The following is a 16,064-nucleotide window of genomic DNA, read 5'->3' on the forward strand; positions in this document are numbered from 1 at the left end:
TCACACCTGGTCACACCTTCCCCCTCACACCAGGTCACACCTTTCCCCTCACACCAGGTCACACCTTTCCCCTCACACCAGGTCACACCTTCCCCCTCACACCTGGTCACACCTTCCCCCTCACACCTGGTCACACCTTCCCCCTCACACCAGGTCACACCTTCCCCCTCACACCAGGTCACACCTTCCCCCTCACACCTGGTCACACCTTTCCCCTCACACCAGGTCACACCTTCCCCCTCACACCAGGTCACACCTTTCCCCTCACACCAGGTCACACCTTTCCCCTCACACCTGGTCACACCTTTCCCCTCACACCAGGTCACACCTTTCCCCTCACACCAGGTCACACCTTCCCCCTCACACCAGGTCACACCTTCCCCCTCACACCAGGTCACACCTTCCCCTCCTCACACCTGGTCACACCTTCCCTCCTCACACCTGCTTACACCTTCCCCCTCGCACCTTCCTCCACACCAGGTCCACACTCTCCCCACACCTGGTTACACCTGGTCTCCCCTTCCCACTCACATGTTGTTACCTTTGCCCACAGCAGATCACACCTTCCACCCCCCCCCCCAGCACTTGGTCACAACTTCCCACACCTTTCCCGCACACCTGGTCTCATCTTCCCCCACACCTTTGCCCTCACCTAGTCACTCATTCCCGCACACCGGTCACACCTTCTCTTCACCTATCACCTTTCAGCTTGGTCTCCATCACCTCCCCCACCTTCTTATTCTGGCTTCAGCCCCCTTTCCTTCCAGTCCTGAGGAAGGGCCTCGACCTAAAACATCGACTGTTTATTCCTCTCCACAGACGCTGCCTGACTCGCAGAGTTGCTCCAATATTTTGTGTTTGTTGCCCAAGAATGGCAGCATCTGTCGAATAACTTTGTTTAAGATTTCCAGAGAAGATGTGGTCAGGTGACAGTGTTGGAGGGGACAGTAGACTAAGGATCATTGGTGGCACCCTGGAGTAGGGATAGGTACAAGGAGGTTCAAGTTCGAGTTTATTGTCATCTGATATATACCGCCAAAGGAAATAACATTCCTCTGGATCACAGCACACCCGCAATATCTATCTTACACACAGCACATAAAACAAAATATCACCACGACTGAGTTAATAAAATGCAATTCAAAATGCACGCAGTGTGCAGCACAGGGTAACAGGAACCAGCTCACTGTCCTGGTGGCGAAACCTCGGAGGTGGCAGGGTCACAGCCTGAGGGAAGAAGCTGTTACCCAGTCTGGCAGTCCTCATCCTGATGCTCCTGTTCCCTAGTCCTGACGGCCGTGAATCAAAGAGATTGTGGGCTGATTGGTAGGGATTCTCAACAATGCAGAGGAGTCTGAGAGCTGTCCCCTGTTGGACTGGGTTTGACCATGGAAGAAAACCAACCGCTGGAAAGGTAAATTTTGTCCTTTTCTGCTAACTCCCTCTGCATGCTTTCCAAGAAACCTCTGCCAGTGAAGTCCCAACACAATCCCAGACACAGATGGACACTCGTCCTACGGGGCGGCCCCAGGACATTTCCTACCTCAGCTCCTTCGTGACCCTGTTCATCCGCAAATCGACCACACTCAGGAGGTCATCCCGAGAGCAACCGAGCAGCTGCGTCCGGTCCTGGTTGATGTCCAAGGATGTCACCTTCCCCTGCAGTACGATGGCGTCAGTCTGGACTCCTGACCTGAGCAGAAATGACCAACAAAATGAATGAAGGCGTCCCAGTAGCGAAGAGGTTAGCCTAGTGTTTAACAGCACGAGTGACACGGGTTCGATTCACCCCACGACCGCATGGGTTTCCTCCTGGTGCTCCGGACTCCCCCACGTTCCAAAGGCGTGCGACGGGCAAGTAGGCTAATCGGTCTCATGCTGAAATGGGAATCCCTGCTCTAGCCCTTTCCTCCCCATGTCCAAGTGTCATCGTAGCTGCCTCTTCCAAGATGACCTCAACCTCATCATTAGGTTTGGAGGTTTGAGTGCCTCAATGGCCTGGAAAGTTGTGCTGGCTGGAGTCAAGGGTTTATGCTTTGGCTCTTGGTAGGGTCACTCACGCAACACAAGTCAAAGGATAGAGGCCAGACTAAGAGTGGTCTACCGGTCCTCCAGGTTTGGGCATTTGGCTCAAGGCTAACAACCCTGACTGGTCGAACAAAACTGCTACAAAAACAGCAATGAAGAAACTTCCTACATCTGAGTGCGACAGTATTCCCAAGCCTCCACCAGAGACTTACACGACTGACAGTAGTGAAAACCGAGAGCAAGCTACTGAGATAAAGAAGAAAGCCCTGATCACCGCCAGAGATGGGCGACCTCCACTGCAGCCCTAAACGCCAGCGGCATAACGGGCAGTAAGTGTTGTACCAAAAAAAAGATGGAGGACTGGCTTTACCAAACTTTAGATTTTATTATTGGGCAATTAATATTCGTATATTACTTTTTGGATTTATGATATGGACGACCAAGATCACCCTTCATGGTTACAGCTGGAGGAAAAATTCAGTAATGGGGTTTTCGTTAGCTTCTTTATTAGGAGCTCCCCTTCCGTTTTCGCTCTCCAGAATAGGTAGACAAGCTCGCAACCCTATTGTTAAATATACTTTAAAAATTTGGTTTAAATTTCGTAGATTTTTTGAATTAAATGATTTTCTACTTTCTAGTAATATTTATTCTAATTTCTTTTTTAAACCATCAACTTTGGATAAGGCCTTTTTAAACATGGAAAATTAAGGGAATAAAAACTTTTTTAGATTTGTTTTTACAAGACTGTTTAATGTCTTTTTCACAGTTAATGGATTACACCTTCCCCCTCACACCTTCCTCCACACCAGGTCCACACTCTCCCCACACCTGGTTACACCTGGTCTCCCCTTCCCACTCACATGTTGTTACCTTTGCCCACAGCAGATCACACCTTCCACCCCGCCCCCCCCCAGCACTTGGTCACAACTTCCCACTTCCCACCATGACATCTCTAATACACATTTTTTCAGCTATTTACAGGTTACGAATTTTTTACATGATCTTTTTACCGAATTACCCCCTTGCCTGCTCTTTAAATTTGGCTTATGCTATTTTTCAGTTTAAACCTTTACAAAAACGATTAATAGCTATCATTTATAAACAGTTAATGAATGCTCGCATGTTGCCTAATGATAGGGTTCAACACACCTGGGAAGTAGAACTTCAACATTCACTTTCAGATAATCAATGGAGTAAAATTTATTATTTAGTCAATAATTCATCTATCTGCGCACGCCATATCTTAATTTAGTTTAAGATAGTACACAGGGCCCATATGTCCAAAGATAAATTGGCGCATATATTTCCTAATATAAGCCCTATTTGTGACAGATGTAATGCAGAAGTGGCTACTCTAACTCATATGTTTTGATCATGTGTAAGTTTAAACAATTTTTGGAGGGATGTGTTTGGAATATTATCTAAAATTATAGATGTAGATGTTCAACCTAATCCACTTACAGCAATTTTTGGGATTATTCCAGAGGAAGCAAGCAAAGTGTCTGCTTCCACCCAACATGTGATAGCTTTTTCAACTTTACTGGCTAGGAGAGCTATTTTGCTACACTGGAAAGAATCTAACTCGCCCACTGTTTTTTATTGGCTCTCCTCTATCATGTCATGTTTAAGCTTAGAGAAAATTAGAAGCCGGACATTTGATACATCCTTTAATTTTGAACAAGTCTGGTGACTATTCAATATTTTCACGATTTAATTTATTTTTATTTATTTATTTTTCTTTATTCTCTTTGGGGAAAATCCTTATCCGTGAAGGTTCGGAGATGACTGGAAGGATGTTTTTTTCCCCTCTTTTTTTAAAATTTTCTCCTCAATTGGACTGCCCAAGTTTTCTTTTTCTTTCTTTTTTTCTCTTTTTTTTGTTTCAGTTTAGTGTTTTTTTTTCCTTTATCAATAAAATTTCCAATCCTTTTTTAATGATTGCTATGAGTTGTAGTTTTTTTTTAAACCATTGTATATATAACAGCATAATATTTTACCTATGATTTTGACATTATATACTTTCTGTTTTTATTATTGCTGTTTATATGTCTTTTATATTATCTACTTGCTAAACTCCTCCTCTGATTTGTATATTCTTTATTTGAAAATCAATAAAAAGTTTAAAAAATGAGTAAGTGTTGTACCTCCCTCAACCACTTCCCCTGGCAGCTTGTTCCATATATGGACCACCCAGTGTGTAATAAATGTTGCCCCTCAGGTTTCTGTTAAATCTCTCCCCTCTCATCATAATAATAATAACTTAGTGATCCTGAGTGGGAAATTATTTTGTTACAGCAGCAATATTTAAAAACACACTTAGCAATAAGAAGAATATTAACTAATAAAGTACAGAATAATAATACACAATAATTTACCACTGTGCAATAATAATTTACGAAATAATAAAGCAGAGACTGTTGTACTATGATGTGTGTTTTCCTGTCGCACAGAGATGAACTGTTGTGCATGCTTATTGCATTTAGTAGGAAAGATAAACCCATGTCCTATGGTTCTCGATTTCACTTCCCTGGGAAAAAAGACTGTGTGATTGACCAGAATGCTTCTAGGACTAACGAGACTGAGTTATGGGGGCGGCAGGGCTGGAGTTGAAAGTTGAAAGTAAATTTATTTTTTAAGTACATATATTATGGGGGTAATTGGATGGCACAGGCGTGTCGAGCTGGGAGGGCCTCTTATCGCGCTGTATCTCTAAATACATAATAAATCTGTTCACTATATACACCCTGAGATTCATTCTCTTGTGGGCATTCACAGTAACACAAAGAAACACAATAGAATCAATGTAAACAACACACAAGATGCTGGAGGAACTCAGCAGGCCAGGCAGCATCCATGGAAAAGAGTAAACAGACGATCTTTCCGGCTGAGTACCTTCATCAGGACTGGAGAAAAAAGATGAGGGGTCAGTATTAGAAGATAGGGGGAGGAGAGGAAGAAATACAAGGAGACAGGTGAAACCAGGAGGGGTGAAGTAAAGAGCTGGAAAGTTGATTATTGAAAGAGATACGGGGCTGGAGAAGGGGGAATCTGACGGGAGAAGTCAGAAGGCCATGGAAGAAAGAAAAGGGGGAGGAGCACCAGAGGGAGGTGATGGGCAGGTGAGAGAGGGAAATGAAGGAAAGGGGAGGGGAAGAATCAACGTACAACAAGATAGATAAACAGCCAATGTGCAAAGGACAACAAAATGTGCAAATGCAAAAAGCAAACAAAAACAAAATAACAATAATAATTAAAAAAACAATTAATGTCAAGAACGAGATAAAGAGCCCTTGAAAGTGAATCCATTGGTCTGGGAACATTTCAGTGATGAGGTGAGTGAAGTTGAGTGGTTATCCCCTTTGTTTCAAGAGCCTGATGGTTGAGGGGTGATAACTGTTCCTGAACCTGGTGGTGGGTCCTGAGGCTCCCGTATCTTCTTCCTGATGGCAGCAGTGAACAGTGTGTGGCCTGGGTGGTGGGGGTCATTGATGGTGGATGCTGCTTTCCTGCAACAATGCTCCGTATAGATGTGCTCAGTGGTGGGGAGGGCTTTACCGATGATAGACAGACTGGGACTTTACTCCTTAGAGGGCAGGAGATTGAAATCTCATCTTAATAGACTTGTATCCAATCATGGGGGGCATAGATAGGGTGAGCATTTTTTTTTTTATATACTGGGAAAATCAGAATGTGGTTGTAAGGTCAGAAGTTAAAGGTTTAATAAGAACACTAGAAGCAACTTTACTTATTTATTTAACGATAGAGCTTGGTAACTGGCCCTTCCGGCCCAATGAGCCCACATGGCCAATTAATCTGCCAACCCATACATCTTTGGAATGCAGGAGTGAACCAGTGAGGTGATAGGGAGAAGGTACAAACTCCTTACAGACCATGGTGGGAATTGAACCCACATCACTGGCATTATGCATCCTGGTAAACCTCCTCTGCATCCACTCTAAAGCTTCCAGAGAGGCATGACCAGAACTGGTCACAATATTCCAAGCGTGGTCTAACCAGAGTTTCATGGAGCTGCAACATTACCTAGTGGCTCTTGAACTCAATTGGCTGGATAATGAATGCCAACACACCATACACCTTCTTAACCACCCTATCAGCTTGCTCAGTGACTTTGAGAGATCTATAGACGTGGGCCCTACAATTCCTCTGTTTGTCCACACTGTTAAGACTCGCGTAATTAATCTTGTACTTTTCTAGGACTCAGTCACCCTATCTAGCCCCACACAAGAAAACATTCCTCCATAACATTTCTCAGTCTCCTTTGCTTCAAGGTTCATTCCGTAACCCCCACTCTTCCGTTACCCAACTATTTTCTCCTCCCCATCTATGCTTCGCGCAAACCTTCAGTCCACTGGGTCCCCGATCCTCATCCCTAACTGTCCCATCCGCCCACCCGCCCTCCCTTATCTAAATTCACTAATCACCTGGTGTTATTCTACAGAAGTGCAGTAGAGAGCGTCCTAACAACTACATCGCTGCACAGTACAGAAGCTGCATTGCATCAGACAGGAAGCCTCTACAATGACTAGTCAAAACTGCCAAATATATTATCAGCACCAGCCTACTCACCATCAAGGACACGTATACAGAAAGGAGCTTGAAAAGGGCCAGTAACATCATGAAGGATCCCACCCACCCTGCTCATGGACTGTTTGTCCCACTCCCATCAGGGAGGAGGCTACGAAGCATCCACACCAGGACCACCAGACTCAAAAACAGTTATTTTCCCCAAGCAGTGAGGTTGATCAACACCTCCACCCAATAAACACACTTCAATGTCTCTAACCACCAATACTTCTGCTTTTCCTGGCAGACAGATATTAGGTGATGGGTGAAGTGGTCTCCCAATCTACTTTAGCTCTCACCAATACTACAGGGGGCTACACTACATCGGGAGCACTGGATTCAGTAGATGATCCCAACAGACTCACGGGTGAAGTGTCACCTCACCTGGAAAGAGTGTTTGGGTCCTGAATGGTGATGAGGGAGGAGGTGTAGGGGCAGGTGTAGCACTTGTTCCGCTTGCAAGGATAAGTGCCAGGAGGGAGATCAGTGGGGAGGGACAAGTGGACAAGGGAGTCATGTAGGGAGCGATCCCTGCAGAAAGTGGACAGATTAGGGGAGGGAAAGATGTGCTTGATTGAGGGATCTCTTTACAGATAGCAGAGATTACTGAGAATTATGCGCTGGATGTGGAGGCTGGTGGGGTGGTAGGTGAGGACAAGATGAACCCTATCCCTGGTGTGGCAGCAGGAGGAGGGGGTGAGGGCAGACATATGCAAAAAGAGATGTAGGTGAGGGCAACGCGGATGGTGGAGGAAGGAAAGCCCCTTTCTGTGAAGTAACAGGACACCTCAGTAGTTCTGGCATGAAAAGTCTCAAGCTGAGAAAATTGCAGTGGAGATGGAGGAACTGAGAGAAGGGGATGGCGTTGTTACAAGTGACAGGGTGGGAAGAGGTATAGTCGAGATAGCTGAGAGAATCAGAGGGTTTATAATAGACATCAGTAGATAAGTGTGTCCTGAGATGGAGACAGTAAGATTGAGAAAGGGGAGGGAGATGTCGGAAATGGACCAGGTAAATTTGAGGGCAGGGTGGAAGTTGGAGGTAATCGACGAGCTTGGCATGGGTGCAGAAGGAGCAACAATGCAGTCATCGATGTAAAGTAGGAAATGTTGGGGAGCGATACCGTGTACGCTTGGAACATGAACTGTTCCACATAGCTGACGAAAAGGCAGGCATAGCTGGGACCCACGCGAGCGCCTGTGGCTACACCTTTGGTTTGAATAAAGTAGGAAGAGGCAATGGAGAAATTATTGAGAGTGAGGACCAGAGAGAAACACACAAAATGCTGGAGGAACTCAGCAGGTCAGACAGCATCTTTCCAGTTCCATTCTGACATGACCTCCTCTGCAAGCACAGTGAGGCCACACTCAGGATGAAGGAGCAACACCATTTATTCTGTCTGGGTAGCCTCTAACCTGCTGGCATGAAATCAATTTCTCTAACTTCTGGTAATTGCGACCCCCACCCCAGCTTCACCATTCTCCATTCCTGTTCCCTCTCTCCTCATCTCCTTACCTGTCCATCACCTCCCGCCCAATTATTTCACTCTCCATTACACCTGCATACAGAAAATGTCATTAAAGAAGCTTGAATCAGATTCCACCATCTACAACCCTTTGTTGGCTCCACCCATCACCTCTCAGACTCTCCACAGTTCCCTACCCCACCCGACTCCATCTGCCAATCAACTCCTCCTCAACTACATCCACCAATCGCTTTCCATCTGCTATCCCGCCACTCCCCCTCTGTCAATCTACCTGGTTATGACCTTGTACCTTCTGGTCTTCCTGCACTGAACTTCCTCCGGAGCTGCTTCACTTTATTCTGCACTTTTTAATTGTTCTATCTCAGTGCACTGGTATCTGTACGAACAGTATGCAAGACAATTTAAACAGTCTTCCTCAAAAGATAACTTATCTCTGCACCAAGCTGTTGCCGCAGTCTGCAACGATCACAGTGTGAACTCATTGTTGTGAATTTCAGTTCTGAATTCTATTTGCTTACTTTCATTGTTTGTACCGTTTGGTTTCTTTCTTTTTTCTCTCTGCACGCTGGGTGTTTGACAGTCTTGTCTTAATGGGCTCTATGGGGTTTCTTTGTTTTGTGACTGCCTGTAAGGAGATGAATCTCACGGTTGTATAAAGTGCACATACTTTGACAATAAATGTACTTTGACTTTGAACTGGTACATCAGCTTTTTAAAACTCCGCTCCTAAGCTGTGGAATTCAGAACCTAATACTACAAGGGATTGGTGGCATCCGTCGGTCTTGAGAGACCATGGATCTGCGCCTGGAGTTTCCAGGGTGCAGGCCTGGGCAGGGTTGTATGGGAGACCGACAGTTGCCCAAGCTGCAGGCCTTCCCCTCTCCACGCCACCGATGTTGTCCAAGGGAAGGGCACTAGGACCCAAGCAGCTTGGCACCGGTGATGTCACAGAGCAATGTGTGGTTAAGCGCCTTGCTCAAGGACACAAACACGCTGCCTCAGCTGAGGCTCGAACCAGTGACCTTCAGGTTACTAGTCTGATGCCTTGCCCACTAGGCCACACGCCAACACTACAAGGGATGCAGACTCATTTAAACACCAGCTCAAAACCTATTTATTTACCCTCACTTTTAACCAACATCTTTTTGTCTTTCATATTCATTTTTATTTTTTTAATTTTCATGTTTGTACTTTATCCCATTGGAAAGCACTTTGAACTCCATCATCTGTATGAAAATGCTCTATAAATAAAGTTATTATTATTATCATTATTATTTTTATATCTTTCTCAGCTCAAGCTGGTAAAACCCGAGGTACGGGCATAGCCAAACACACTCATTTCTCGATTGCTGGGATCTTTCAGACTATTCTCGTGGTGTTTAGTAATGTGGCTTTCTGAAGATTTACATAAATATTGCTGTGTAGGCGTTTAATGCTTTGTGTGCTGACTTTGGGATGATACCAGTTGTAGATATTACTACTGGGACAATATTCTGCCAGGTTGCCATAGGCAAAGTGACTCAAGCAAACAGCTCTGATGGAAACAATCAAACACTCCCTTTTCAGTCTGCTACAGCTGCAAACCGCAACCGTGTCCAAGGTCTGTACACCATTTTAATGCATTAAAAAATCTATCACTACTTAAAAGTCGATGGAATTCAAATGGAGATGGTCACTGGCCCACTGCCCCTTTGAGACGGCAGAAGAGGGGACGCCGAGCTGGCTTAAAGGTTTATCTAAGAAAACGCGGATTTCGACTCTCAACACCGACCACCTTGCCGGCAAACCTACAGTCTCTGGTAAATAAAGCTGAAGATCTCAGAGCTAGGCTGCTGTACCAGAGAGACATTCGGACCAGTTACCTTTTTGTTTCAGGAAATCTTGGTTAACCCCTTCCATTGTGCACGTAGCGATTCAGATTGATGGGTTCACAATACACTGCTACGGTAGGATTGTGAGTCTCTCAAAGGTAGGAGAGGTGGAGTTTGTTTCATGATTAACTCCTTGTGGCGTACTAACATGGTGGTTCTGTCCCAGACCCGTTCACCCAACTTGGAACAACTCGCAGTCCAGTGCAGGAGATTTCAGTGATCTCAGGCCAGTAAGGCTCTAGACGAGCTGAGCGATGTAATCAACAGGCATGTAACAGCTTATCCGGATGCTTTCCACATCACATTTTGGGATTTTAACCAGGTCAACTTGAAAATGTCGCTAAATAAATGTCTCACTTGTAGTATCAGAAGAAACAACACACTGGACCTTTGTTACACCACCACCAAGAATGCCTGCCGTGCTATTCCACACCCTCACTTCGGGAAGTCTGATCACCTGGCTGTACTTCTACTCCCTGAGTACAGGCAGAGACTGAAGACTGCAGCACCAGCAGTGAGGACCAAGAAGATTTGGACAAGGGAAGCACAGGAGCGCCTACAGGACTGCTTTGAATTGGTGGACTGGACTGTATTCAGGGATTCATCTTCGAATCTGGATGAGTATGCCGCAGTTGTTACTGACATCATTAAAACCTGTGTGGATGAGCGTGACCTACGGGAACTTACTCTACATTCCCAAATCAAAAGCCACAAATGAACCAGGAGGTTCGTCGTCTGCTGAGGACTAGATCTGTAGCACTCAAGTCTGGTGACCCAAGTCTGTACAAGAAAACCAGATACGACTTTCAGAGGGCTATTTCAAGAGCTAAGGAATCATTCTGAACAAGGCTGGAGGAGAAATCGGATGTATATCAACTCTAGCAGGGTTTGCAGGCCATTACTTCCTACAAAATAAAACCTAACACCATGAATGGCAGTGATGCTTCGCTCCCAGATGGGCTCAACGCCTTCTGTGCTCACTTTGAAAGGGAGAATAAAACCACAGCTGTGAGGATCCTGTGATCTCTGTCTCGGAGGCTGACGTCAGGCTGTCTTGCAAGAGGGTGAACCCTTGTCAGCCAGCAGGCTCTGATGGAGTACCTGGTAGGGCTCACGAAAGCCTGTGCCAACAAACTGGCTTGGTGTTCAAAGACATTTTCAATCTCCCATTGCTACAGTTGGAAATTCCCACCTGCTTCAAAAGGACAACAATTATACCAGTGCCCAAGAGGATCAGGGTGAGCTGCCCTAACGACCATCATCCAGCAGCACTCACATCTATGGTGATGAAATGCTTTGAGAGGTCGGCCATGGCCAGAATCAACTCCTGCCTCAGAAAGGACCTGGACCCACCGCAATTTGCCTATCGCCAGCACGCCCGGGATCCGCTTCAGTTTGCGTATAAGGAGAAGGTGGGAGTGGAGGATGCTATCACGTATTTGCTGCACAAATCACTCTCTCACCTAGATGGGGTCAGTTGTGCTGTGAGGATTACATTCCTTGACTTCTCTAGTGCCTTTAACACCATCCAGCCCAAGATCTTAAAGCACAAACTAACGGAGATGGGAGTAGACTCTCACATGGTGGATTGGATAGTGGACTACTTGACAGATAGACCTCAGTATGTGCGGTTGGGAGACTGTAGGTCTGACACAGTGGTCAGCAGCACAGGAGCGCCACAGGGAACCGTACTCTCTCCGGTCCTGTTCACCCTGTACACATCTGACTTCCAATATAACTCGGAGTCCTGCCATGTGCAGAAGTTCGCTGATGACACGGCCATAGTGGGTTGTGTCAGGAATGGACAGGAGGAGGAGTATAGGAAACTGATACAGGACTTTGTGACATGGTGCAACTCAAACTACCTGCGTCTCAATGTCACCAAGACCAAGGAGATGGTGGTGGACTTTAGGAGATCTAGGCCTCATATGGAGCCAGTGATCATTAATGGAGAATGTGTGGAGCAGGTTAAGACCTACAAGTATCTGGGAGTACAGTTGGACGAGAAGCTAGACTGGACTGCCAACACAGATGCCTTGTGCAGGAAGGCACAGAGTCGACTGTACTTCCTTAGAAGGTTGGCGTCATTCAATGTCTGCAGTGAGATGCTGAAGATGTTCTATAGGTCAGTTGTTGAGAGCGCCCTCTTCTTTGTGGTGGCGTGTTGGGGAGGAAGCATTAAGAAGAAGGACGCCTCACGTCTTAATAAGCTGATAAGGAAGGCGGGCTCTGTCGTGGGCAAAGTACTGGAGAGTTTAACATCGGTAGCTGAGCGAAGGGCGCTGAGTAGGCTACGGTCAATTATGGAAAACCCTGAACATCCTCTACATAGCACCATCCAGAGACAGAGAAGCAGTTTCAGCGACAGGTTACTGTCGATGCAATGCTCCTCAGACAGGATGAAGAGGTCAATACTCCCCAATGCCATTAGGCTTTACAATTCAACTGCCAGGACTTAAGAACTTTTTTTTAAAGCTATTATTAATGCTTTTTGAGTTAGTGATTTAGATGCATATCATATTATTACTGAGTTAAGTATTGTATGTAATGAGTTTTTGCTACAACAAGTGTATGGGACATTGGAAAAAATGTTGAATTTCCCCATGGGGATGAATAAAGTATCTATCTATCTATCTATCTATCTAACAGCTCTACAGTGGCTCTTCGCGGGGCTTTGGTTCACCTGGACAATGCAAATGCCAACGTCAGGATGCAGATTACTGACCACAGCTCAGCATTGAACACCATCAATCCACAGTTCTGATCAAAAAGCTCTGGAACCTGGGCCTCTGTACCTCCCTCTGCAATTGGATCCTCGACTTTCTAACCGGCAGATCACAGTCTGTGCGGATCGGAAACAACATCTCCACCTCGCTGATGATCAACACTGGTGCTCCCCTGAGATGTGTGATTTGCCCACTGCTCTGCTCTCTTTACCCCCGTGACTAGGCACTACAAAAAGCCATCTACAAATTTGTTGACAATACAACTATTGTTGACAGAATTTCAGACAGTGACGAAAAGGCATACTGTATATATCCTTAGAAGATTTATCTGACTGTGGTGTAAACTTCTTACATTTGTTATTTCTCCTTATGTCCTAGGTAGCGTTAATAAGTGTATCTGAGTGTATATAATGCTTTCCAAAGTTTGCCGTTTCAGTTCTTAATTTTCTTTGTAAATTTTCCAGATCAGTCTCAGACCCAGATATTATTCCAAAAGAATACTTTAATGTGGGTATAGCAAAAGTCTTTTTTGCTTTTGTTATATTTTTACTGTTGAGCTCTGTTTGGCAGATTTTCTTAAGGCACGAAGTAAATTCTGTCCAAAGTTTTATTACTATTAAGACAACACTTTCACTACATCTTGGTATTTTATCTTGGTTAGGGGGGCACGGTTAGCGTAACTCTTTACAGTGCCAGCAGCCCAGACTGAATTCTATCTGCTGTCTGCAATGAGTTTGTTATGTTCTCCCCTTGACTGTGTAGGTTTCCTCCAGGTGCTCTGGTTTCCTCCCACAGTCCAAAGACATATAAGCTCATTAGTAAGTTGTAGGCATGCTACGTTGGTGCTGGAAGCATAGCAACACTTGTGGGCTGCCCCAGCTCGTCCTCGGACTGTGCTGGTCATTGAAGCAAACAATCATCTCACTGGATGTTTGGTGTACATGTCACAGATGAAACTGATCTTTTTAAAGACAAGTACTACAGGAATTCAAGCTCCCTCCTCATCTGACATTGAACTAGACTGGGATTTGGCACGTTACCCCGGCAGAATGTCTACTGAGGACTTCACATCAAACTCCTACCTGCTGTCCCACAGGCGCACGTTCTTGTCAAAGTGCCCGCTGATGATGCTGTAATCGGAACACACAACATCGCTACACCGAGATGGGACAGACAGTGATTTCACACCTGGGGCAAAGAGGGAGACAAGTAGACTCGTTAGACAATCCTTGGTCGAGGCAATAACCCTCCCCAGAGTTACAGATATTCTGGTTAAATAATCAGTCAACTCATTTCAAGGGCTGGAAATCATCAGCTCCAGAGCAGGGGTTCGCAACCAGGGGTCCATAGAGGATAATGGTAGGGGCCCATGGCATAAAAAAGGTTGAGAACCCCTGGTTTAGAGTGACGCCAAACCGTAAGACCATAAGACGCAAGAGCAGAATTAGTTAATTCAGCCCATCGAGTCTGCTCTGCCATTCCATCATGGCTGATTTACTTTCCCTCAATCCCATTCTTCCTGCATGCTCCCCATAATCTTTGATGCCCTGACCAATCAAGAATCTATCAACCTCTGCTTTAAATATAGCCAATGACTTATCCTCCACAGCTATCTGTGGCAAAGAGTTCCCAGATTCACCACCCTTCAGCTGAAGAAATAACTCCTCATCTCTATTCTAAATGGATATGCCTCTACTCTGAGGCAGTGCCCTCTGGTCCTAGACTCCCCTACGATAGGAAATACCCTCTCCAGGTACCCCCCCCCATCTAGGCCTTCCAATTTTCAGTAGGTTTCAAGTAAATTCCTTCTCATTCTTCTAATCTCCAGTTAGTACAGCCCTCAAACACTCCTCATACTTTAACCCTTTCATTTCCGGAATCATTCTTCTGAACATCCTCCAATGTCAGCATATCCTTTCTTAGATATGGGGACCAAAACTGTTCACAATCTTCCGAAAGTGGTCTGATCAATGCCTTGTAAAGACTCAGCATTACATAGACATAGAACTGTACAGCACAGGAACAGGCCCTTCAGCCCACAATACTGTGCGAAAACAATTAAATTAGTAATCAAGTAGCCAATTAAACTAATCCCTTCTACCTACACAATGTCCATATCTTTACATTTTCCTCACATTCATGTGCTTATTTAAATGCTTCTGAGAAGTCCAGAATGTGTCTGCCTTTTCCACCACCCAGACAGTGTATTCCAGACACCCACACTCACTGTGTAAAAACACTTGTCTTTCACATCTTTTGAACTTAACCTCAAAAGCACGTAATAGACACTTCAACCCTGTGTGCCTGTTCTGCCTCTCGTAATCTTACAAACCTCTATCAGATCTCCCCTCAGCCTCCGCCACTCCAGAGAAAATAACCCCAAGTTATCTAACCTCTCATTATAGCTCATGCCCTCTAATCCAGGCAACATCCCGGTAAACCTCTTCTGCTCCCTCTCCAAAGCCTCGACATCCTTCCTGTACTGGGGCGACCAGAACTCTATGCAATACTCCAGATGTGGCCTTGCTTTTAAATTCTAGTCCTCTCAAAATGAACGGACCATTTGATTGGATAGTCTGTACAATAACATAATACTGAGGACTTTGCAAACCTACCTCCCCTCCCTGGACTCAGTCTACACTTCCCACTGCCTCGGGTAAAGCAGCCAGTGTGATCAAGGACCCCACCCACCCCGGACAGTCTCTCTTCTCCCCTCTCCCATCGGGCAGAAGATACAAACGCCTGAAATCACACAGCGCCAGGCTGGGAGACAGCTTCTACCCCACCGTTATCAGACTATTGAACGGACCATTCAACACTAAAGATTAACTCTCGATCTCGCAATCTACCTCGTCATGGACCTTCCACCTTATTGTCTACTTGCTCTAAACTTTCCCTGTGTCTGTAGCAGTTTATTCTGCATTCTGTTTTGTTTTTAAACAGACCTACGTACGGAACGATCCGTCTGGATGGAAAGCAAACAAAAGCCTTTCACTACATCACTAAGTTTATGACAAAAATAACACACACACAAGGTGCTAAACCTCACACCTACTCGAGTTACATTCCATTATGCCTCCCTGACTGGAGGCCTGTGACTAGTGGCGTGCTGCAGGGACCGACCGGTGTTTGTCGTCTATATCAATGATCTGGATGATAATGTGGTTAACTGCATCAGCAAATTTGCAGATGACACCAAGATTGGGAGTGTAGTGGACAGTGAGGAAGGCCATCAGGGCTTGCAGAGGGATCTGCATCAGCTGGAATTTAATGCAGACATGTGTGAGGCTTTGCACTTCTGTAGGGTCGTTCTTACACAGTGAACGGTAGGATACTGAGAAGGGCGAATGCGAGCCTATAGAGGAGGGG

General features: G+C 45.5%; 1 protein-coding gene across 1 annotated transcript in view; it reads right to left on the reverse strand.

Annotated features, from left to right (window-relative positions):
- Positions 1-16,064, reverse strand: part of LOC140727086 (autophagy-related protein 16-like) — a 107,585-nt gene that overhangs the window by 15,055 nt on the left and 76,466 nt on the right. Inside the window, exons 14-15 of the mRNA XM_073044330.1 lie at positions 13,778-13,883; positions 1,544-1,693 (exon numbers count right to left, since the gene is read on the reverse strand). Of these exons, the coding sequence (XP_072900431.1) occupies positions 1,544-1,693; positions 13,778-13,883 (256 nt within the window). The remainder of the gene's footprint in view (positions 1-1,543; positions 1,694-13,777; positions 13,884-16,064) is intronic.

This window comes from Hemitrygon akajei, chromosome 4, assembly GCF_048418815.1.
Source record: "Hemitrygon akajei chromosome 4, sHemAka1.3, whole genome shotgun sequence".
NCBI lineage: Eukaryota > Metazoa > Chordata > Chondrichthyes > Myliobatiformes > Dasyatidae > Hemitrygon > Hemitrygon akajei.